We start from the raw sequence: 23636 nt of genomic DNA on the forward strand, positions 1-23636 counted from the left end.
CTTAAGAACTTATCTCCATTAAGAAAAAAAAAGAGGGGACTTCCGGGAAGATGGCGGAAGAGTAAGACGTGGAGATCACGTTCCTCCCCACAGATACACCAGAAATACATCTACGCATGGAACAACTCCTACAGAGCATCTACTGAACGCTGGCAGAAGACCTCAGACCTCCCAAAAGGCAAGAAACCCCCCACGTACCTGGGTAGGGCAAAAGAAAAAACTAAACAGAGACAAAGGGATAGGGACGGGTCCTGCACCAGCGGGAGAGAGCTGTGAAGGAGGAAAAGTGTCCACACACTAGGAAGCCCCTTCGCGGGTGGAGGCTTTGGGAGGCGGAGTGGGGGAGCTTGGGAGCCGCGGAGGAGAGCACAGCAACAGGGGTGCGGAGGGCAAAGCGGACAGATTCCAGCGCAGAGGATCGGGCCGACCGGAACTCGCCAGCCGAGAGGCTTGTCTGCTCGCCCGCCGGGGCGGGCGGGACTGGGAGCTGAGGCTCCGGCTTTTGTCGGAGCGCCGGGAGAGGACTGAGGTTGGCGGCGTGAACACAGCCTGCAGGGCGTTAGTGCACCGCGGCTGGCCGGGAGAGAGTCCGGGGAGAAGTCTGGAACTGCCGAAGAGGCAAGAGACTTTTACGTCCCTCTTTGTTTCCTGGTGCACGAGGAGAGGGGATTAAGAACGCTGCTTGAGAGAGCTCCAGGGACGGGCGCGAGCCGCGGCTAAAAGTGCGGAGCCCAGAGACAGACATGAGACGCTAGGGCCGCTGCTGCCGCCACCGGGAGGCCTGTGTGCGAACACAGGTCACTAGCCACACGCCCTTCCGGGGAGCCTGTGCAGCCCGCCACTGCCAGGGTCCCGGGATCCAGGGACAACTCCCCCAGGAGAACGCACAGGCGCGCCTCAGGCTGCAACTTCTCGCCGGCCTCTGCCGCCGCAGGCCCGCCCCACACTCCGTGCCCCTCCCTACCCCCGGGCCTGAGTGACCCAGAGCCTCCGAATCAGCGGCTCCTTTAACCCCGTCCTGTCTGAGCAAAGAACAGACGCCCTCCGGCGACCTACACGCACAGGCGGGGCTAAATCCAAAGCTGAGCCCCTGGGAGCTGTGAGAACAAAGAAGAGAAAGGGAAATCTCTCCCAGCAGCATCAGAAGCAGCGGATTGAAGCTCCACAATCAACTTGATGTACCCTGCATCTGTGGAATACCTGAATAGACAACCAATCATCCCAAATTAAGGAGCCCTGTGGATGAAAGGCTCTTGGTGCTGCAGCCAGGAGTCAGTGCTGTGCCTCTGAGGTGGGAGAGCCAACTTCAGGACACTGATCCACAAGAGACCTCCCAGCTGCACATAATATCAAACAGCAAAAATTTCCGAGAGATCTCCATCTCAACGCCAGCACCCAGCTTCACTCAACGACCAGCAAGCTACAGTGCTGGACATCCTATGCCAAACAACTAGCAAGACAGGAACACAACCCCACCCATTAGCAGAGAGGCGGCCCAAAATCATAATAAGTCTACAGACACCCCAAAACACACCACCAGACGTGGACCTGCCCACCAGAAAGACAAGATCTAGCCTCATCCACCAGAACACAGGCACTAGTACCCTCCACCAGGAAGCCTACACAACCCACTGAACCAACCTTAGCCACTGGGGACAGACACAAAAAACAACAGGAACTACGAACCTTCAGCCTGCAAAAAAGGAGACCCCAAACACAGTAAGATAAGCAAAATGAAAAGACAGAAAAACACACCGCAGATGAAGGAGCAAGATAAAAACCCATCAGACCTAACAAATGAAGAGGAAATAGGCAGTCTACCTGAAAAAGAATTCAAAATAATGATAGTAAGGTTGATCCGAAATCTTGGAGATAGAATGGACAATAGAATGGACAAAATGCAAGAATCAGTTAACAAGGACCTAGAAGAACTAAAGATGAAACAAGCAACGATGAACAACACAATAAATGAAATTAAAAGTACTCTAGATGGGATCAATAAGAGAATAACTGAGGCAGAAGAACGGATAAGTGACCTGGAAGATAAAATAGTGGAAATAACTACTGCAGAGCAGAATAAAGAAAAAAGAATGAAAAGAACTGAGGACAGTCTCAGAGACCTCTGGGACAACATTAAACGTACCAACATTCGAATTATAGGGGTTCCAGAAGAAGAAGAGAAAAAGAAAGGGACTGAGAAAATATTTGAAGAGATTATAGTTGAAAACTTCCCTAATATGGGAAAGGAAATAGTTAATCAAGTCCAGGAAGCACAGAGAGTCCCATACAGGATAAATCCAAGGAGAAATACGCCAAGACACATATTAATCAAACTGTCAAAAATTAAATACAAAGAAAACATATTAAAAGCAGCAAGGGAAAAACAACAAATAACACACAAGGGAATCCCCATAAGGTTAACAGCTGATCTTTCAGCAGAAACTCTGCAAGCCAGAAGGGAGTGGCAGGACATATTGAAAGTGTTGAAGGAGAAAAACCTGCAACCAAGATTACTCTACCCAGCAAGGATCTCATTCAGATTTGATGGAGAAATTAAAACCTTTAGAGACAAGCAAAAGCTGAGAGAGTTCAGCACCACCAAACCAGCTCTACAACAACTGCTAAAGGAACTTCTCTAGGCAAGAAACACAAAAGAAGGAAAAGACCTACAATAACAAACCCAAAACAATTAAGAAAATGGGAATGGGAACACACATATCGATAATTACCTTAAATGTAAATGGACTAAATGCTCCCACCAAAAGACACAGATTGGCTGAATGGATACAAAAACAAGACCCATATATTTGCTGTCTACAAGAGACCCGTATGCTAACACATATATATGGAATTTAAGAAAAAAAAAATGTCATGAAAAACCTAGGGGTGAAACAGGAATAAGGACACAGACTTACTAGAGAATGGACTTGAGGCTATGGGGAGGGGGAAGGGTAAACGGTGACAAAGCAATAAAGAGGCATGGACATGTATACACTACCAAACATAAGGTAGATAGCTAGTGGGAAGCAGCCGCATAGCACAGGGAGATCAGCTCGGTGCTGTGTGACCGCCTGGAGGGGTGGGATAGGGAGGGTGGGAGGGAGGGTGACGCAAGCGGGAAGAGATATGGGAACATATGTATATATATAACTGATTCATTTTGTTGTGAAGCTGAAACTAACATACCATTGTAAAGCAATTATGCTCCAATAAAGATGTTTAAAAAAAAAAAACAAAAAAAAAAAAACAAAAAAAAAAAAGAAAAAAAAAGAATAAGGGTTGAACAGGCAAGCCAAGAACTTCAACATGACAAAGGACTGGTATCTAAAATAAAAAGCAACTTCTACAAATCAATAAAAAATAAGACAGTCTAATAGAAAAATGTGAGACTTAAATAAGACATTTGCAAAGGATATATAGAAAATGTCCAAAAAGCATATAAAAGCCTTATCAGTCATCAGAGAAACACAAGTTACAGCCACAATGAAATACCTCTAAACACCAGGTTAGTCAATTATAATTACAAAGTTTGCCAGTACCAAATGTGAGGAAATGTAACAATATGAACCCTCATGTATGTTTTATATGCTTTTCTGTATGTAAATTGGTATAAGTACTTTGAAAAACTATTGGGGAAATTGGGATTGACATATATACACTAATATGTATAAAATGGATAACTAATAAGAACCTGCTGTATAAGATAATAGATAAAATAAAATTCAAAAAAAAATTGGAACTACCTATTAAAGCTGCACGTGTGCAACCATATGACCCCATATTTCTACTTCGAGGTGATATAGTCAACAGAAATACACGCACACATGCACAAGAGACGTGTGTAAAAATATAACAGCATATTTGTAATAACAACACAAATATCTGTCAGTAAAATAAATTGTGTTATGTTCTTACAGTGGAAAACTGTATAGCAAAGATAGTGAGCTATTGCTACATGTATCAGCATGGTTAGATGTTATAAACAATGTTGAGTGAAGCAAGTAAAATACAAAAACATACTGCATGATTACGTTTACATAAAGTTCATTAACAGACAAAAATTAACTATGATATTAAGGGATAGGTATTAGTCTGCTCGAACTGCCATAACAAAATGCCATAGACTGGGTGGCTTAAACAACTGACATGTATTTTCTCACAGTTCTGGAGATTGGAAGTCCAAGATCAGCATGCCAGCATGGTCAGTTTCCAGTGAAACTTCTTCCTGGCTTGTAGATGGCCACCTTCTGTCTGTGTGTTCGCCAGACCTCTTCTCTGTGTGTTCTTGGGATGAGAGTAAGCTCTCAGGTGTCTGTCCTTATAAGGATACTAATACTATCCATTAGGGCCCCACTCTTATGACCTTATATAACCGGAATTACCTCTCTCTACATGCAGTCACCTTGGGAGTTAGGGCTTCGTCATATCAATTTGGGCGTGACACAGTTCAGTCTATAGCAGCATGATAAGCATTAATATAAAGCAAAATAAGGAAGTGATTATAGTATTAAGGAATGATAAGTATTGATATAAAGAAAAGTAAGAAAATCAGTATAGAGATTACCTAAGATGTGAGCAGAGGAAGGGGTTGTGATGGGAAGATGCCATGCTGGCAATGTCTTCTTTCTTGACCCACACAGCTGTTCATTTTATAAATTATTTGTTAAATTGAACATTTATGTTTCATATGCTTTTCTGTATGTTATACTTAACAATTTAAAAGGTTTTTTTTAAAATAAAAAAAGTTTTTTAAAGTAAAAAAAAAAGGTTTTTTTTAAAGTCCATTCTCATTTCCTGTTCTGCAATCTGCTAACATTGATGAGCTGTTCCATTTATGTTATCCTATTATTAATGTGGATTATACTTAACTATTTTGACTTTTCTGATCCCCATATAAATTATTTTTATATATTAATTTTTTAATATTAATATGGTAAATAATGGTAAATTTTAAATGTTTTAGCGATGCTCTTTTCGTCTGGTGTATTATTAAAATATATTTCATGATATTCTGATGAATTGAGTTGAAATGATATTTTTGTCCTTAAACATTTTCCCACATAGGTAGAAATTCCCAGCTTCCTTTGTCCCTGGCCTACACTTTATTGAGGTTGAATCAGTTGCTAAAAATATATTTGGTCCTATGAAAGATTATCTTTGGCTGGTAAGATTAAGGAATAGAGGAGCTTTTCAAAAGTGAACTATCTCCAAATATAATCAATAAAAGAAATTCTGACTAGAAATGGAGTCTTTTATGTAGCTTTATTCTCTTTTGGCATCATTAGTCAGTCAAGTTGGTATAACTACTGAAATGGTACATTCATTTCTACTTTCAGCAATCCTTCAAAGGGATTGTGAGTTGCTGTCACAATCAATAACTTATCTAGGAATCTGATTTCCTCCTCACCCTGAAAATTAACCCCAGCAACTTAAGGGACATCCTTATATCCTACCCAGGTTGTTTGAGGGCTGAGAAGGCAGTGGATGGTACTTCTTCTCAGTCTGAATAGATTGTTAGCCATATTATAAAACCCAGTCCTTTGTAGATACTATATAGAAGAAACAATAAAGCAATGACTTATCCCTTAAGAAAACTTCTCATCAAAGTGTGTTTTTTTTTTTTTTTATTGTAGGTAATTCGCTCTTTTCTGCTCTTTCCAACAATTGAGCGAATGTCCGAGTCACCCAGAGGCAAGCTTGCCACTCCACTTTTGTGCTGGTTTCGATATGCTTTCTATGTTCCTGGCTACTTACTACTTAAACCGTGGCCTGAGAAAATCAAATCCTTGGTGATCAGAATGCTCCTTCGAAGGATGAACCTACAGAGCGAATTTTCGTTTCTGAATATGTTGGAACCGTTCTGCCTCAGTAAGCACATTTTAAAATGTATATGTTTATTCTTGTATCAGAAAGTGTTAAGAGAATAATCTCAGACAGTGGATGAGTATCAAGCAAGGAATTATTTGTTGTATTTTTCTCCCAAAAGTTTAAAACTAGAAATAAAAAGAAAATAGTGGGGGGTATTCTAAATGACAGAAAAGCCTCATCAAGCTTTAATTTTAAACCTTATCCTTCTGATTCTCCACTCTAGCTACAGGATGATGAGAAAGAATTCTTCTGTATCGAGTATATATGGAGTCCTTACAGGAATCCAGGGTGTGCCCTGTTAAGCTCAGTGTGTGAACTTTGCAAAAATCAGCCCAAAGAAATCAGGCCTAATATTCCCATAGAGTGAACAGGCTATGATTTTACTTTGCTCTTTAAAAGTTTTTGGAGAAGTTTGAGTTATAAAACTAGTAATAAATAATAGTCATGGTAATGTAACACTGGATGCGTTACTGATTATGGTTTCTGAATGTGCCAGGGAATGTTTTTGCTACTTTACTTCTTGGCTTCAAATGCTGTTTTTAAATGTAATTTATCTGTTTAGTTAATACTAATTTATATATTTACAAATGATTTTAATAATAAAATATGCTACTTTCTTAATCCATAAAATGGGATAATAATATCCCATACCTCAAAAAATTATTATAGGATTAAATGTGATAATATATGCAAAGTGTCTATCTAGTATTTTATTTATAATAAGTCTCCAATGAATGATATAACAACAGTTGCAGCAGCAGCGGCTAATAGCTGCTGTTCTAAGCTTTAACCTGTAGTCCTCAGAAGAACTAATAAGGTTTACGTATTATTATTGTCCCCATTTTACAGATAAAGATACTGAGGTTCAGAGAAGTTACGTGATTTGCCCGAAGTCACACAACTAGTGGGTAGTGTTCGAACTCCAGCAATATGCCACTGTGTTAAACTTCCTTTTACCATAGCTGCTGCTATTATTGTCTCTTTGCTCCTTTCAGTCATAAAAGCAGGACTTCTAAGTAAAGTTTACCATGCTCACCTACGTCGAGTGCCATGAGATCATGTGCATAGTGAATCCAGAAGCAAGTCACAGCCCTGCCTTTAGAATTGTGCAGCTACAGATTGTATGGCAGGTGTTTTTCTAAATATGTAGCAAGAAGCAGTCATCACAGATACAAAGTTCAATATATTTTCTGTATTTGTGGATTTTAATGCTCTCCCCAACTCTCATTCTTTGTTATAGGCTTAGCATAGTAGCAGCAGAAGATGAGATAGGGAGTAGGGAAGCAAGGCTCAGGACAGTCATAAAAATCACGAAACGTTGAAGTTGGAGACGTCCCTTGAAGACCTTCTGGTCCAGCCCCTTATTTTTCCCTCATAGAAGAGAAAGAAATGGCCTAGTAAGTGAAAATGGCACTGACTACAAGTCAGTAACCCTCAACTCTCATTTTGGTTTTGCCTCAGACTCCCTCTGCGGCCTCAATTTAGTCCCTTCCCCTCTCTGGTTCTCAGTCATTGATCAAATCAAGAGTTAGACTGGACACATTTGGAAATTGAGATCAAATGGAAATCACTTGAAATTCTGGCAAACATATATAAAACTACTCCACGTATACTTCAATAAGTCATTACAGTTTACAAGGTTTTTTTTTTCCCCTTCTTTAATCTTTTTCTTTTTACCCTTAGAAAGGATTTTAAAAAAGCATTCTCTAGTTAAGGAATCCATTTTCCTCCAAGGACTTCTGCTTCCAGGAAGATGAAATAGATGTATTCGTCTCCCTGTTTCTCCTACTAAGTGCTAAAAATCCTGCATATTATATGTAAAACAAATATAAGACTCTGAAAGGTGGAGAAGAAAGCAGACTATGTAGGGACTTTGGGACCCACAGAGCAACACAGTGGTAAGTTCCCTGGGTTTTCTTTTTACCACATGTATCCTAGACTTGGAGCCAGTGACCCAGAAATACCAATGGGTGTGGATTTTTAAAAAGCCCTGAAAAAAGCCTGCACTCTATAGCCAGAGGACCAGGAAAATGACAGCCTTTCTAAAAGAAACTTTTGGATAATGACTGCCCTAATCTAGCCATGCACCATAGTAAAAACCGTGGCCTTATCCCTACCCAAATCAGCAAAGGCCAAGTGGGAGGCCTGGACTTTACCCCACACCCAACAGTAATGAGGCACACCTCTCCTTCCTCACTAGCGTGGTGTCCAGAAGAGGCTGGTTGGAGAAGCAGGACTTTCACCACTGCCCAGCAGTAATGAGGCCACTACCACCACCACTCCTAGGAGATCAGTGGGGATCATATGGGAAAAGCAGTAAGGCAATTCTGCCTCTCCTGGCTGGGATGGTAATAATGGAAGCCTAGTGGGGAGTCAGAATTCCTACCCATGCCCAGCAATAATGAGGAGCCCCTCCACCCCTTGGTTGTCAATAGAAACCAAATGGAGAACCTGGATTTCTGCCTCACCTGGCAGTAGTGAGGTGGCACTTCTCCTTCCCCACTTCCCTTGCTGAAGAAGTGTCAGGGAAAAAAACCCAAAAAAACCCCACCTAAAATAGAAAGTTTAAATAAGATTAGGAGTATCATAATATCCCATTGTCCTTGTTTTAGTTAAAAATCACTTGTCATACCAAAAACCCAGAAAATCTCAATTTGAATGGAAGAAGATAATAAATGCCAATACCAAATGACAGAGATATTAGAATTTTCTGACAAAGATTTTAAAGCAGTCATTATAAAATACTTCAATGAGCAATTAATAAACATGTTGGAAAAAATGAAAAAAAAAAGTCTCAGGAAAGAGAAGATTTAAAGAAAAACTGAATGGAAAATTTAGAACTGAAAAATATAATAGCCAAATTAAAAACTCAGTGTTTGAGCTCAACAATAAAATGGAGCAGACAGAGGGAAGAACCAGGGAACATAAAGATATAACAATAAAAATAGGAACTTCCCAAATTTGGTAAAAGACATAAACCTACAAAATTCAAGAAGCTAGATGAACTCCAAATAAGTAAACCCAAAGAAATCCACACCAAGACACATAAACATTTGAAAACGAAAATAAGGAAAATATCTTGAAAGCAGCCAGAGAGAAATGATACATATTTATAGAGGAAAATCTATTTGAGTGACAACTACTTTCTCTTCAGAATCTATAGAGGCCAAAAGAAATGGCATATATTTCAAGTGTAAATAGAACAGAACCATCAATACAGAATTCTATATCCAGCAAAAATGTGCTTCAGGAAGGAAGAGAAAATTAAGACACTCTCCAATGAAGGGAAACTAAAGGAATTTGTAACTATCAGACCTATCCTAAAAGAATACCTATAGGAAGTTCTCTAAACTGAAAATAAATGATCAAAGAAGGAATCTTGAAACGTTTAGAAAGGAAAGAACAGAAAGAAAAAATGTGGGTAATTACATTTTTCCTTCTCCTCTTGAGATTTCTAAATTATGTTTAACAGTTGAAGCAAAAATTATAACATTGATATGATCTAAGTGTATACAGAAGTATTTAAGGCAATTATATTATAAATAGGGGAGGGTAAAATAACATAAAGGGAAGTAATATACTTCTGTACTTCACTTGAACTGGTAAAATGTCAACACCAGTAAACTGTATTAAGTTACATATCTAATGTAATACCTAGAATGACCACTTTAAAATCTATAAAAATAGACATACTCCAAAACACTATAGGTAAATCAAAATAGAATTCTAAAACATTTATTAAAAAATATAGGAAGGCCAGAGAAAGAACACAGAGAAATAGAAAACAGACAACCATCAGAAAACAGATAATAAAATGGCATACAGGCTCTAACATACCAATAATTACATTAAATGTAAATGGTCAAAATATACCAATTAAAAGATAAAGATTGACAAAGTGGATTAAAAAACAGAACCTAAGTATATACTGTCTTTAGAAAACTTGGTTAAAATATAATCGTATAGGTAGACTGAAAGTAAAAGAATGGGAAAAGATACATCATGCAAACATTAATCAAAAGGAACTAGTAATGACTATATTAATATCAGATAAAGTGAACTTCATAGCAAAGAAAATTACCAAGAACATAGAGTGACAATACATAATAATAACAATGAAAGGTTCAATTTACCAAGGAGTCATAGCAATTCTAAATGTGTATGCATGAAACAAGTGAGCGGCAAAATATATGAAGCAAAAACTGATAGAACTGAAAGGAGTAATGGACAAATGCACAATTATAGGTGGACGCTTAAACACCCCTCTCTCAACAATCAGCCAAATGATAGAACAGAAAAAATTAGCAAGGATATACATAAATTAGCAACAGTATCAACCAACAGGATTTAATAGACATTTATAGAACACTCCACCCAAAACATCTGGGTTTCTGATAGGCATTAGATAGGGAAATATTTTCTAAACCCAAATCAGCACATGGGATATAAGAAAGTTTTATTTGTTTTTCTATATATATTTAGTGACTATGTAACACATCACATATGACATATGACATGTTTAATGTTTTTTCATTAAAATGGGTACTTATATAAAGATTATTTTTCTACAACAGAATTGTAAACACCCTCTTGAAGAAGTAGGCTCCATAGGCTGCACTTGAGAGAAGGGAATCTTCCTTTCAGCTGCAGTGATTGACCTCTTACTGAGTCTTCCTGGAGCTGCAAGTGCAGGCATCAAGGAGCAAGACAGTTTGGGCATAGGACACAGTCCCCTCCCTGACTCAAGGCAACCAGAGCCTTCCAGCTGCATTGTTGCTTGGGGAACCCTGGGATTTCTTTCTCATAGTAGAGTTATACTGTGTGCAAAATAGACTTTTAGACCAGACTAAACACTCAGCCACATTGCTTTATCTCTGTTCCAAACAACCAACTTGCAAACAAACTTTTGGAGCACAGCCCTTATGTTTCTGACATCCTTTCCTTCTCTGATTTTCTCTTCTCTTCCTTCTGGATCTGCCTTTCTGATATCCAAGTAACTAGTACTTCAGTAGTCTCTTTTGTTTCCCCATTACCCACCCTGTCTGTATAACCTTGGGTAAAGAGAAAGGAGGCAAGAATTACCTGTCTTCTTGCTGCTTTGTGTTCTTGGTTTATTCTCTGCATGGGAACTTAGTTCAGTCTCCTAGTAGTGACCATAGGCTAACCCTTAAGCAAGCATTGCAATCATCCTAGCCGGCCTCTTTATACCTCTCCCCTTTGGGTCCCGTGTCGCCCCTGCCTTCTCTTGCAACAGCTACCACAGAACCTGCCTTTACCCAGGCTTGCCCTGGCCATGCCTCTAGTGATTCCTGTTCCCTTGCTTGTGACAAATGCAAGAAGGCCCCTGCGGAGAGGGACTGATACTCATCAGATAAGACCCTGGCCCTTGCGGATGATTAGTGCGCTCCTCCCGAGCTTATATCCCATGAATGGTGAAGGGTAATCGATACTCAAACCAGTCACTTGAGTTGGTGACATGATTTTCATGTTACACAAAGAGAGGGGTCATTAGGGGAAAGGAATACCAGGTCTGAGATCATTTTCAGTGGTCAAATCTATGCCGTCCGGACCTTCCTCCTCCAGACCTGCTTCTCTGTGGCTTGACTGTCATCCAGACAATGACCTTTAGCGTACCAGTTTGACTTTTAGGAGGACTTGGGGTGTTTTGACATTATGTAATGTCTGTGCTTCAGCAGAAATCTTATGGAAACAAATGGAGGAAGTTTGCCAGTCCAAGTAGTGGATAATAAATCCTGACCTATCTGGATAGAAACTGATTTTCTGTATCCTTTAGTTTATACACATATTTTTTTATTGTAGTAAGGTCTGAAAAATTCAAGGAACCAAATTATTCAAGTATTTCAAATGCTGTTGTCCTTTTGGCAGAAATGGTGCTTCTTAGAGGCTGAGATGCTATGTGTTAGCCTTCTTCAGCAGACTGAGTGAAACATCCTTTCCTATCCAGCATTCAGGATAGAGGAGCCCTAATTCAATTAGGGTACTTCATAAACTTTACCACAGTGTTCATTAGATCAATTGATATAACTAGATTGTTTTGAATGTTATTTTTAAAGAAAATATGTGGTTTTTTTCTTTAATTTTAAATCTGGAATATTTGCTACTACACATTTTCTTTAGAATAGATGTTCTTCTGTTTCATGAGAAATAAATTTTTGAGGGAGACAGCTGAATTGGATTTTCTGATCAAAGCTAAAAGCAAATATATTTTAGCTTAGCAGTATCACAGGTCAAGATAATTAATGTTAAAAAATATTCTAGGGTCTTTTTGTTAGGCCAAATTGATGTTTTAATTCCTTTCAGTTACCTAACTAGAAAAACATAGTGCAGACAAAGGGCATTCCTGGTAGATTACGTTACTTCTGTTGCATACATTCTTGTAAAAGACACTTTCATAATCTTTCCTTTCCTTAATCAAATATGGAAATAACTTTTAAAAACATATACAGTGATATGAAATGAACAGAACTATTCAATGAACTGACACATAAGCTTCACTAAAAAATCACAAATTTCTTCTCAGCATATTTTTGACTTAATCCCAGAATAATATTTTGAATAAGACAAAACCAGACTGCCATGTTACCTATTCTCTCATTTATGTGTGTAGCTTAGGAAAATCCATTTATAAAAGCCAACTTCAGCTTTAGTTATTCATGGAAGTTTAGCCTAAAATTCAGCAATGAAGGAAAAGATTTTGTGTGTGTGTGGTCAGTATCAGGATTTAGGGCAAAAGGTGATTAGATACAGTACTAGAATATCATCTCTGGTTTAGAAGTAAATGACTCAGTGAAGGTTTTATTATTTTTTTCTATAGAAATTTATATATATCTTTAAATTATCTGCCACTCTAAAAGTTGTATTATTTTTTAAAAAATCATACACCTTGGGTTGTGTGTTTCACTTTGGTGAACTCAATATCACATAGATAAGACTATCTGTTTGCAGACTAAATCAATGGTTATAATAACGGAGGTCTTGGCTTATGGAGGAACATGTGAATAGTAAACATTACTCCAAATTACGCAGAAATTTTAGAATGGGAGAATTACTTTTTTAGATCTGGTTTTTACATTGTTAAAAGCCACAATTGGCACAAATAGAAACTGTAGAAAACGATCGGGGAAAAAAATAAAGACCTACCGAAGAACTGGCCCTTGTAAGACTTCATCTGGGTTTCTGAGCATGTGTAATCCTGCTTAACTTCTGACAAACTCTCCTGGTTTATGCTTCTTGATTGCCTAGCCTGAACTTTGCCTGAGCAGCTCTGGACAGAACTCTGCTGGAGCGTGGGATACTCACATCTCCAGGACTATCCAGTTTCACAGTCTGTCCTCGGCCCCAAGAATTTTGCTACCATGCAGCCCTGCTTGGCTCGCACCTAACTCCTCTACATTTGGTAACATCTTGCCAGCCTCAGGACCAGTTAGAAGATGTGCTAGGAGGGGCTATCCTTGGAACGGCTTTTTTGCAGTCAGCTCCTACCTCTTCCCTCCTATAGGGAGGATCTAGTATGTATAGATAAAGATTGATGCCACCCTCCTCCCCTACTCAAGTACCAGAATCTGATAGGAAGTTGACAACAACATCAACCCCTGTTAACCAAAAACACCCAGAAAATCGAGAGACCCCATTTTTATTTGCTTTTATTAGCTAAGACTGAATTTGGCTACAGATAACAGAAAACTAAATTACAGTGGCCTAAACAGATAGGGATCTATTGATATTTTTCTCATGCACCAAGAAATATAAAGGGGAGAGTCCAGAGATGAATAGTATCTCAACAGTGCCATCAACGATGTGCGTTCTTTCTGGATTTCCACTCTGTCCTCAGCACATTTATCCTCATGCTCGTCATCTCGTGATCACATGATGACTTCTACTCTAGGCCTCATGCCTGACATTCAGATGGAATTAAGGAAGATGGGGCAAAAGCAGAGGCTTATTCCTGATGAGGCTTTGGCTTATGTAGGAAGAGAAGTCCTCCCCCAGGAACCTTGCCTCTCCATTGCCTCTAGTAGCCAACACTAGGCCATATCCCTAGCTATAAGGGATGTGGAAAAGCCATATGTTTTGACTTTCCCATGTCTCTAGGCAAGGAAATGAGGGGGTTTGTATTGGCTTTTGGGTAGGTACTAGTATTTACTACATCCCTACTTCAAGATGGTCTTGGACCTACCTACCTACCCATCTTCCATGGACCTACCAAACACCTAGCTAGTAACTCCATCCATACTAGTTAACTAGTAACCTAGACAGTTAACTCCATCCTCTTCACCATAACTAAAGTCCACCACATCCATGCCCCCTCCAGAATGTCTTTGGGCTTCTCAAGCCCTGACAAGACCACCTCAGACTGGGGTCTGCAGTTTATTTATGGGAGACCCTCTTGGAAGCACGTCTAGATGCACCTATCCACAGGAGAGCCTGTCTTGGTTCCCGTGATTATTAGTAGTACCCTTATTATTTTAAAGAGAATTTAAATGAAAACTTTTTGCTGTTTACCTCTATTTGTGTGCTTCCTAGTGGCTTCTGTCCTCAGCCACCCTCCCATCATGGAGGTAAATATACCAAACCCTTTTTCTAATCCAGCAAATCTTGTAAGGAGCATTTTTTTAAGAGACTGGTTTTTTTCTTCTAAACCTTATGGCATACTTTGGACATACAGAACCTAACAGCCATTTTAAAGAATATTAAAGTGACTAGAAATAATATCTTGGTCAGAACAGACCAGGAGTAACAATAACATTTTACACTGCAGTGTACACACCCATGTATGGGAGATTTCCTACCTCCAAATTTCACCTGCCCTAATTAAACTGTGCCCAGTTCAAGTAATTCCCTTTGCTTCAGCACCATCAATCCTCCCTCCCCAATATAAAGGCAAAACTGAACAAACTGGGGCATTCTACTGTGAAACTGTGCTAATGGCATTGGATCACATGCCACCAAAACAGCAGGGCAACTTGGCTTCCAACCCCCAAGTTCTACTTCAGAAAACTGTTCGTACATCTCCCCCAGACCTCCTATTGTATCATTCATTGTGGTTTTTCTTCCCTCTGCATTTTCCCTCACTGCTATGGCCAGTGCTTTATGTGGCCTAGTCTGGGGCCAGTCTCAACAGAAGCTCTTAGATTGCCACTCTTGCCTGCAATGATTTGTCCCAGTTTTATACGAGTATCTGCCAGCTTGGCTTACCATGTCAGTGTTCTGGCCTCTCTTGTGATGTCAGCTCTTGCACCACTTCAAGGAAGGCAGCAGGTATTTCCTCCTGACCTGTTTCCCTCCTACGCCCGCAAATAAGGAAAACACTGGCCGAGTCCCTTCCCATTTATTTTATTTAACAGCCCTTAACTCACAGCTGCCATGAACCAAGCACTTGCATAATCACTGGAGAGAACAATAAATGAAATATAGCTGCTGCTATATTTATATATATATATATATTTATATAGCATGGTAGGGGAGATAAATGTGAAGAATTTTAACATATCACACTTACGACTGTTATAAATACAGATACAGGTCAGGAATGGTACCAAGAAAAGGAGAAATTAGTTCTATCTAGATAAGTAAGGGAGAAGACAAATGAATTTGGACTTGAAGATCAGTTGGGAATTTTCCAGACAGACAAAATGGCATCAAGATAGGTGATTGAGTTAAACAGAAGGCAGCCTTCTATTGTAGATTATGTGTACTTGGAGAATTTAGTGGTACCATTTAGCCTGGGAGATGAATGTCTTATTGGTCTTCCAACTTTAGCCCTCACTCATTTCGTTCCTCAGCCACTCCACTGGGAGTTGATGTCCTGTAGTGATCTTTAAACGCTAAGCAGATTTCAGAAGATGATGGTAGCAAGTAAAATAGAACATTAGACTCAGTGAGGTTTTTATTACACCTGTATTTAGATTTTTAAGGAAATAAAAGTAAATAAGTACCATTCTTCTAAACCATTCTCTTCCCTTCGTGTTTTGTTTCCATTACTCCTGCTACTAGATATTTCCTTCACTGTGGTGCTTGAAACTGAATTCTGCTAGGTTTCCAGGAATGCTGTTGATAGTCATTGCCAGGAGAAATGTGTTTTCCCCTTAGGAAATTACACTTCTATTTAGTATTATTGTTTTTGGCCACTGTGCTGTGTTATGAGCTTTTTTTTTTTTTTTTTTTTTTTTGCGGTACGCGGGCCTCTCACTGTTGTGGCCTCTCCCGTTGTGGAACACAGGCTCCGGACGCACAGGCTCAGCGGCCATGGCTCACGGGCCCAGCCGTTGCGCGGCATGTGGGATCTTCCCGGACCGGGGCACGAACCCGTGTCCCCGGCATCGGCAGGCGGACTCTCAACCACTGTGCCACCAGGGAAGCCCTATGAGCATTTTTGAGGAAAGAAAAAGATAATTGCTTCCTTGGAGCAATTACTGGAAATGAAACTGGTATTCTACTTTCTAAAAACAACAAAAAAGTACACTTAGATGGGAAACTACCAGGAAAAACAAGAATAAGAATAAAGGTGAGGTGAGGTACATTCCCTGATGAAAAATTTACTTTTAGAAATGTAAGATTCCTTACAAGTTTTTTGAATGTTTATATTTTTTCCAATTCAAGAATAACACTACAGAAAAGTGCTTAAGATGTAAATGTTTACCTCCATGAATTATCAGAAAGCAAGCTCCCATATAACTCCCTCCCAGCTCAAGGATCACCATTGCCTGGATCTCAGAAGCCTCTTTTATACCCCTGCATATCCCACAATCCACTTCTGAGCTCATTCAGGTTGTTGGCAGAATCCAGTTCATGTGGCTTTTTGACTGCAGTCCCCATTTTCCTGCTGGCTGTCAGCCAGGGGTCCCTCTCAGCTCCTGGAGGTCAGTCACTTTCAGGTCCTTTTCACATGAGCTCCATTTTCAAACCAACAGTGGTGCATTTAATCCTTCTAGTGCCTTGAATCTGTGACTTCTTCTGCCACTAGCCAGAGAGAACTCAAATTTTGAAGGACTCGTGTGATCAGGGTAGGTCCACTGGGATAATCTCCCTTAAAGTCGTCTCAACTTTATAACATAACCTAGTCATGGGAGTAATATGTCATCATACTCACAGGTTTCACCCACACTCAGAAGGGAGGGATTGTAAAGGGCAAGGAGTATTTGTGTCATCTGGGAATTCTGCCTACCACAGACCACCTGTTTTCTGCTGCTCTGAAATGCTACCTTTGTCAAAAATTAAATATCTATATATGTGTAGTCATTTGTGGAAGAATTTATTTAAAATCAATATTATTTCTTCCTTAAATGTTTGGTAGAGTGGACCAATGAATTCATCTTGCCCTCGAGTTTTCTTTGTGCAGAGGCTTTAAATTACAAATTTAATTTCTTTAATAGATATAAGACGATTGAGGTTATCTATTTATTGTTAAGTAAGCTTCAAATTTGTGTCTTTGGGCAGACTGGCTGTTTCATCTAAGTTATTGAATTTCATGACATAAAGTTGTCCACAAAATTACTTGATTATCCTTTTGATGTCTGTATTATCTGAAGGGTTGTCATTTCTCTTTCCTGATACTGGTAATGTTTTATGTCTTCTCACATTTTTTTCCTGATCAGTCTGCCTAAAGATTTATCAGTTATTGAACTTAATTTTAGTTCCATTTAGTTTCTCAATTGTTTTTCTGGTCTCTATTTCATTAATTCCTGCTGTGAACTTTATTATTTACTTTATTCTGCCTACTGACTGGAGTCAGACCAAATATCTTTCATATCAATATACGTGAGTATGTTAAGTCCCTTTATTTAAGAGAGAGAGACTTTAAATTTTGTTTTTAAAGAAATCTACTTATGATTTCAAGAGACATAACATATGACAAAAGATTAAAAATAAAAGACAAATAGGCAGATGATGCCAAAAAGAAAGCAAAGTAACAATAATAACACCAATCAAAGTAGAATTCAAGGCACAAAGAATCAAATGAAAATTTGTGTAGCAGTACCAGAAAATCACATCAATTCATGTTATCTCTGGCGTTCTTCCTTTTTCTCAGTTATTTGACATCTCGAAAATGAGGGTCACTCTGCTCATTCCACAGTCAGTATAATAGAACTAACCCTCATAAGCAACTCCTAAAGATCACTTAAACCTGTTTTAAAATAAACAGTCTTTTTAGTTGTGTCCTTTTTAAAAAATTATCGAGATGGTTTCATGTTCATAACTATGTGTGGTTTCCCTGGTATACATGATTTATCTGTCAAAATTTGTGATTCTAATCCTTAAATCATAAAAATGCCTTGATCAGGTATGATTACACACATCTGCTGTGGTATCTGACATTAGGCCATCATCCTACTAACGTTGCTATTGAGAAAGCCAGGTGAGGGTGAGAGAGGTTCTTCCACAGGGCATGCTCTTGTTTCCAGAGACAGTGCCTGTTGCTGACTCACATGCCTCTCTTGGCCTCACTAATATCTCACATCACATAGCATTTGGCAAAAGAAAAGAGTAAAACAGGAATATACTACAATTAATTTGACGTTTGTGTTTGTTCTATATATTTTAACTGTTTGCCTTTTTTTTTTTTTTTTTAATGTAGTTAATGCTGCCTACCTTGGGAGCCAAGAAATGATGGAGGTGGTGAAGAGAGACAATGAAACCATAAAGGAACATTTATCTAAGGTAATCACTTTAGTGCTACAAGGAGGTAAGTAGATGGGCAGCAATACTTACTGAGGATGAAAGGCTAGAGTTGGTTAGACTCTGTAAGCCCTCGTGGGTTTGTAAATTTCAGATCAAGTTCTACTTCTAGTTAACATTAAGGCAGTCCTTGAAAGTTGCATAGAAAGTAAGTAAAGCTGACTACATAGTTACTTAAATATGTTTTGCCACCTGTTTTTGTTGGGTTTATTTTTAGGATCGATACTTCTCTCTAGAGCTTTGTACTGAAAAGACTCTCAATAATATTTATGGAAGAAATGAGTTATATTAAAATGTAAGTGAAACATTGGAAAAGAACTAACATGCCTAATGACCTGATGATCCAGTGAGCCCGTCTCTCTTATTCTCCAATGCATTAGAGTAGGAATGCCCAGCTGACACCAAGGCGAGTTTTCTATACAAGCAGGTGCAGAAAGGCAACAATTGAAATATTTAGCATTTTTGAGTTGCTGCTGTAAGTGCTAGAATCTTAACACAGGCGTATTTGGAAGCACAGTTTCTGAAACTGTGAGGGGCCATGGTTTAGAATATGTCTAAGCACCCTAGAATTAAGGTGGCCCTGGTACTCCCATGGCATCATCTGTCTGTCTGTCCATACAGCTGTCTGTCTGTACAGCTGAATAGGATAGAGCTGTACCATCTAACACGGTAACCACTAGCCACATGTGGTTATTTGTGGCTACTCTGAATTGAGATGTGCCATGAGTGTAAAACACACATTGAATTTCAGAAACTTAGTACCGAAAAAATAAGTAAAATAGTTCATTAATATTTTTATATTGATTACCTGTTGAAATGATAATATTTTAGATACGTGGGGGTAAATAACATATATTATTAAAAGAAATTTCATTCGTTCCTTTATACTTTTTAAAATGCAGTTAGTAGAAGTTTTTAAATTACCAGTGTGCCTTTGTATTTCTGTTGGACTGTGCTAATATAGAGCTTTGCAGTCCAGTGCTGAACCGTGACATCTGCTGGATGCAATGAAACGAGCCCCACTGAGTGACCAACTCTTACAGGGCCCAGGAACCTACAATCTGCAAGTAAAATCTTAGATATCCTGCTGGGTTTAGAATCTCTTCATAAACTTTGAGACATTTGACTTAAACTTGCCTATAGTGTTAATTCATATTTCTATAACCTCCCAATACAATTATCTTAAAGCAAGAAATATATATGTTCTTAAAACAATATTTTTAGAATATCGATCTATCGTAGCTTCACCCAGAGAGGACTTTTGAAAGTGCCAGTCTGTGTTTGTCTTACGGCCATAGTGGTCATCATATTTCTAAAATAGCAGTTGGCCAGAGATTGAAATTTTGAAGACAGAGGAAACCCTCATTACCTGAATGGGGGAGGTTGGGGCCTCATAAGGACCCTCTTTCCAGGGCTTTCAACTGTTTCCACTCATTGACGTATGTGAAAATGCAAGAAAAACAGTATTTTATTTTTTAGTTAAATTATAAGTGAATTTGTTTCAAAGCTGTGCTTAAGTTCTCAAGGCTGGAAGTTCATAAAAACAACTCAGTTCCCAGTTAATAATAAGACTGGCAGATGCTCATTTCCAAAATTCACACTTGCTGAATGACTAGACCCGTCATGTGTCAAAGCCTGTCTTACCACCTGTGGAAGCCAGCTGCTGTAAAGTACTCATCATTCCTGGATTCTGGTTGTATGTTGTTCTCAGAAGGAGGTCAAAGGAAGGTGCTAACTTATTCCTGTCCTAAGTTAAATCCATATGCAAGTGTAATCATTCCCAGATAGAGGGCTGCTCATGGTAACTGTGTCAGGACAGTACTTTACTGACACTTTTGTGGGAGAAATATGGGGGTATAATGGTAGATGGCAGGCATTTCAAGGTTAATATTAACACACGGTCACAGGACTAAACTTTTCCAACTACAGGGAATGGTTTTATTTTGTTTTTAAGATAACATGACACGTACTTGTGGAGTTTGGGAAAGCAAGGCATTGTTTAGTTTAATGATGCACAACTACCTGCGATTAATTGAATGTCCTTTCTACCAGCTAAGTTTGAACTCTCCACTAGAATAATACAATTCCAATTCCTAAGTGAAACGAGGTATAGAAAGACAAGAAGTTTATTGCAATTTTTTTGTTTCTGTAATGAAAAAAAATGGAAACATGCTGTAATTTAATATTGGTAAAAGTTGAATCAACGTATGTCTCAGTCTGCTTGAGAAAGTAAGGAAACTTAAAAGGGCACATAGTTCTAGCAAAATAGTGGGCATTTTCCCCTGCATTCCAAACAACCCTCATAATTAGTCAGACTTGAAAATCAGTTCCCAAGACTAGACATATCCCTACTTTAAATATTCTAGTCAAGGATACTCTGTCTCATTTCTGCCCAAATACAAGCATTCAGAAACCTCGTGCCTCTCCAGGACTGTCCATTGTAAAGATGTTTTGAGCCACACATTTCGTTGCAAGAATCGTTAAATATATCTATTATTCAACTTTTAAAACAGTTCTGGAAAATGTATCTTTGTGCCATCCAGTCAGGAAGCCACAGGAGATTTAGTCTAAAAACAGTCATTCTGCTACCACATGTGGATGGCTTTTGGATTCCTTCTCCTCCTCTAAAAAACTATTATATCATAATCAGCAGACTTTGGTTCTAAGTTCAAATTTTTTACCACTGAATTTCCACATGAAGAGAACTTTTTATCTTCTTGAGGGAAATGTGCCTTTTTAACTCTGAAAAATCTCCGGAGCTGATTGTCTCCCTTCCTTCTTTCCAAGGTCTAGAGACTTCACAGTGTCAGACACTGCTGCAGCACTACATAAGGTTATTTCCCTTTCTTGAAGCAAATATGTCAGACTCAGTTGTTTCCAAAAGAATATAGTAGGGCCTGTGGCATCATAGGTTGTGTTCTTTCTTCACCTGACTAAATTCTACCTGTCCTTTAAGACTTGGCTCCATTGTCATCTTTTTTTTTTTCTTGTGCGGTACGCGGGCCTCTCACTGTTGTGGCCTCTCCCGTTGCGGAGCACAGGCTCCGGACGCGCAGGCTCAGCGGCCATGGCTCACGGGCCCAGCCGCTCCGCGGCACGTGGGATCCTCCCGGACCGGGGCACGAACTCATGTCCCCTGTACCGGCAGGTGGACTCTCAACCACTGCGCCACCAGGGAAGCCCTCCATTGTCGTCTTTAAGAGGGCTTCCCCAGCCCCTGGTTTTGGTTAGAAGTCCCTCGCCTCGGCTCCCATGGCTCCACATGTAAAGTTATCATATTGCATTTATCACACAGTATTTAAACAGTCGGTTTTCCCCTCTCACCCACCTTGAAGGTTTTTCTCATCTTGGTATCCCTGTGGCATAACACCATGCATGATACCTGGTGAACCATCAATAGATGTGTACTAGATGAACGGACAGGGACGCTGTTACAGATTCTAAGCCTTTTTGTGCCGTGGATCTCTCCAGCTGTGTCGTGTGTGGACTCCTTCTCAGAATAATTTTTTTAAGCGCATGAAATAAATACATGAGATTACCAAAAAAAAATTATATTGAAGTATAGTTATCAAAATATATTAAAAGCAAATTTGTGATATATAATTTATGCATCTTTAACAAACTAAATAATGAGATATAATAGTAGTCAGAATTACTATTGTAAATATGTAGTGATATGCATAAACTTTGTTACTTAAAACAATTTTACTGTAATTTGAAATTTTCAGTAATTTTATAGATGACAAAAGATAGGTATTTCTAATATTCTGTGGTTTGTTGCCTGTGTTCATAATTGAAGGAAATACTAAATTATTGTTAGAGGTTAGCAAAAAAAATGATATATTCTTTTTCCCATCCAAGTTTACATTACTCCGCTCCCCTCAACTGCCACTGCATCTACCCATGAAACTGCGTGGACCTGTAGATCCCAGGTGAAGAAGTTGTTTTGAGGCACTAGAAAAGGTTAGGGAGTATGGTACTGTGGTTTGGTCACTGGCCTGAGAACAAGAAGCCATGATATGCTACACTAAAGAGACTATTTTGAGTTGTTAGGGAACCATTGAAGGATTTAAGGAAGGGGGTAATAATCAGGGTGATACTCAGAATGTTTGACAACCATATGACATAACCACTGACCCATCAGAACATATGCCGTCTGTGAACAGCCAGTTCAGAGGTGCCAGTTCATATCAGTTAGTCCTAGGAATGTGGCTAGATTAACCAATGAGAGGGATTATTTGGGGGGAAATGTGTATCAGAATGTTGGAAAAGAATGAAATTTGAAGTGGGAAAACTGTTTAGAAGACTTTTACAAGAACTAAGGCAGTGGAATTGGGGATAAAGAAGGGGTAGAATTTGGAAAGATTTAGGAAGTAGAATCAAAGACACTTAGTACCCATAGGATATGAGAGAATGGAGATGGAGTCTAAGGTTAGTTCTCTGTATTTGGATTTTGTAACAAGATAGGGAATATGGGAGAAGAAGCGCCAGCACGCTGTGGGAGCTGGTTGAGAAAGCAGTTCATTTTGGTACTTTTGTTTGAGATACCTGTGGGACATCCGGGGGACACGTGTCTGGCAGGTAGCTGGATATATGGGTGTGAAGCCTAGAAGAGGAATCTGGGCTGAATTTTGATTTGGGAATGATGAGGATATATTTGGAGTCATGAGCATGGAAATAGTAACCCAAGGAAGTATGTAGTATGAGGAGAGAATACATCTAAAGGTTGACCCTTGGGGAACACATTTAAAGGTTGGGAGGAAGGAGAGGAACTAATGAATAAGACGGAAATGGAGGGGGGGAGGGACGGGAATGAGAACCAGGATGGAATAAAGCAGAGTAAGAGAATCAACTGTGCATTTTCACCACGCCGGTCCCAGTCCTTCCGGGAGCCGCTGGGGTATGCTGTGCGTTATGAGGCACCTGGTGTGTCTGAGGCAAATAGGAGGTCAGCATTCCCATTCTGTCATTGTTCTCAGCTATAAGGGGATATAGTCTCATTCAAAGAAAAGTGAATTAGTGTTTGGTTTAGAAACTTGAAGTTTTCATTTAAAACTCACTTAGGAGGGAAA

General features: G+C 39.3%; 1 protein-coding gene across 2 annotated transcripts in view; it reads left to right on the forward strand.

Moving 5' to 3' along the window:
* LDAH (lipid droplet associated hydrolase) overlaps positions 1-23636 on the forward strand; it is a 98086-nt gene that overhangs the window by 63834 nt on the left and 10616 nt on the right. For both annotated transcript variants that reach the window (XM_030858312.3, XM_030858311.3), the window contains 2 exons: positions 5634-5868; positions 18464-18546. In XM_030858312.3, coding sequence (XP_030714172.1) covers positions 5634-5868; positions 18464-18546 — 318 coding nt within the window. The remainder of the gene's footprint in view (positions 1-5633; positions 5869-18463; positions 18547-23636) is intronic.

Source organism: Globicephala melas, chromosome 12 (genome assembly GCF_963455315.2).
Source record: "Globicephala melas chromosome 12, mGloMel1.2, whole genome shotgun sequence".
In the NCBI taxonomy this organism is placed as follows: Eukaryota; Metazoa; Chordata; class Mammalia; order Artiodactyla; family Delphinidae; genus Globicephala; species Globicephala melas.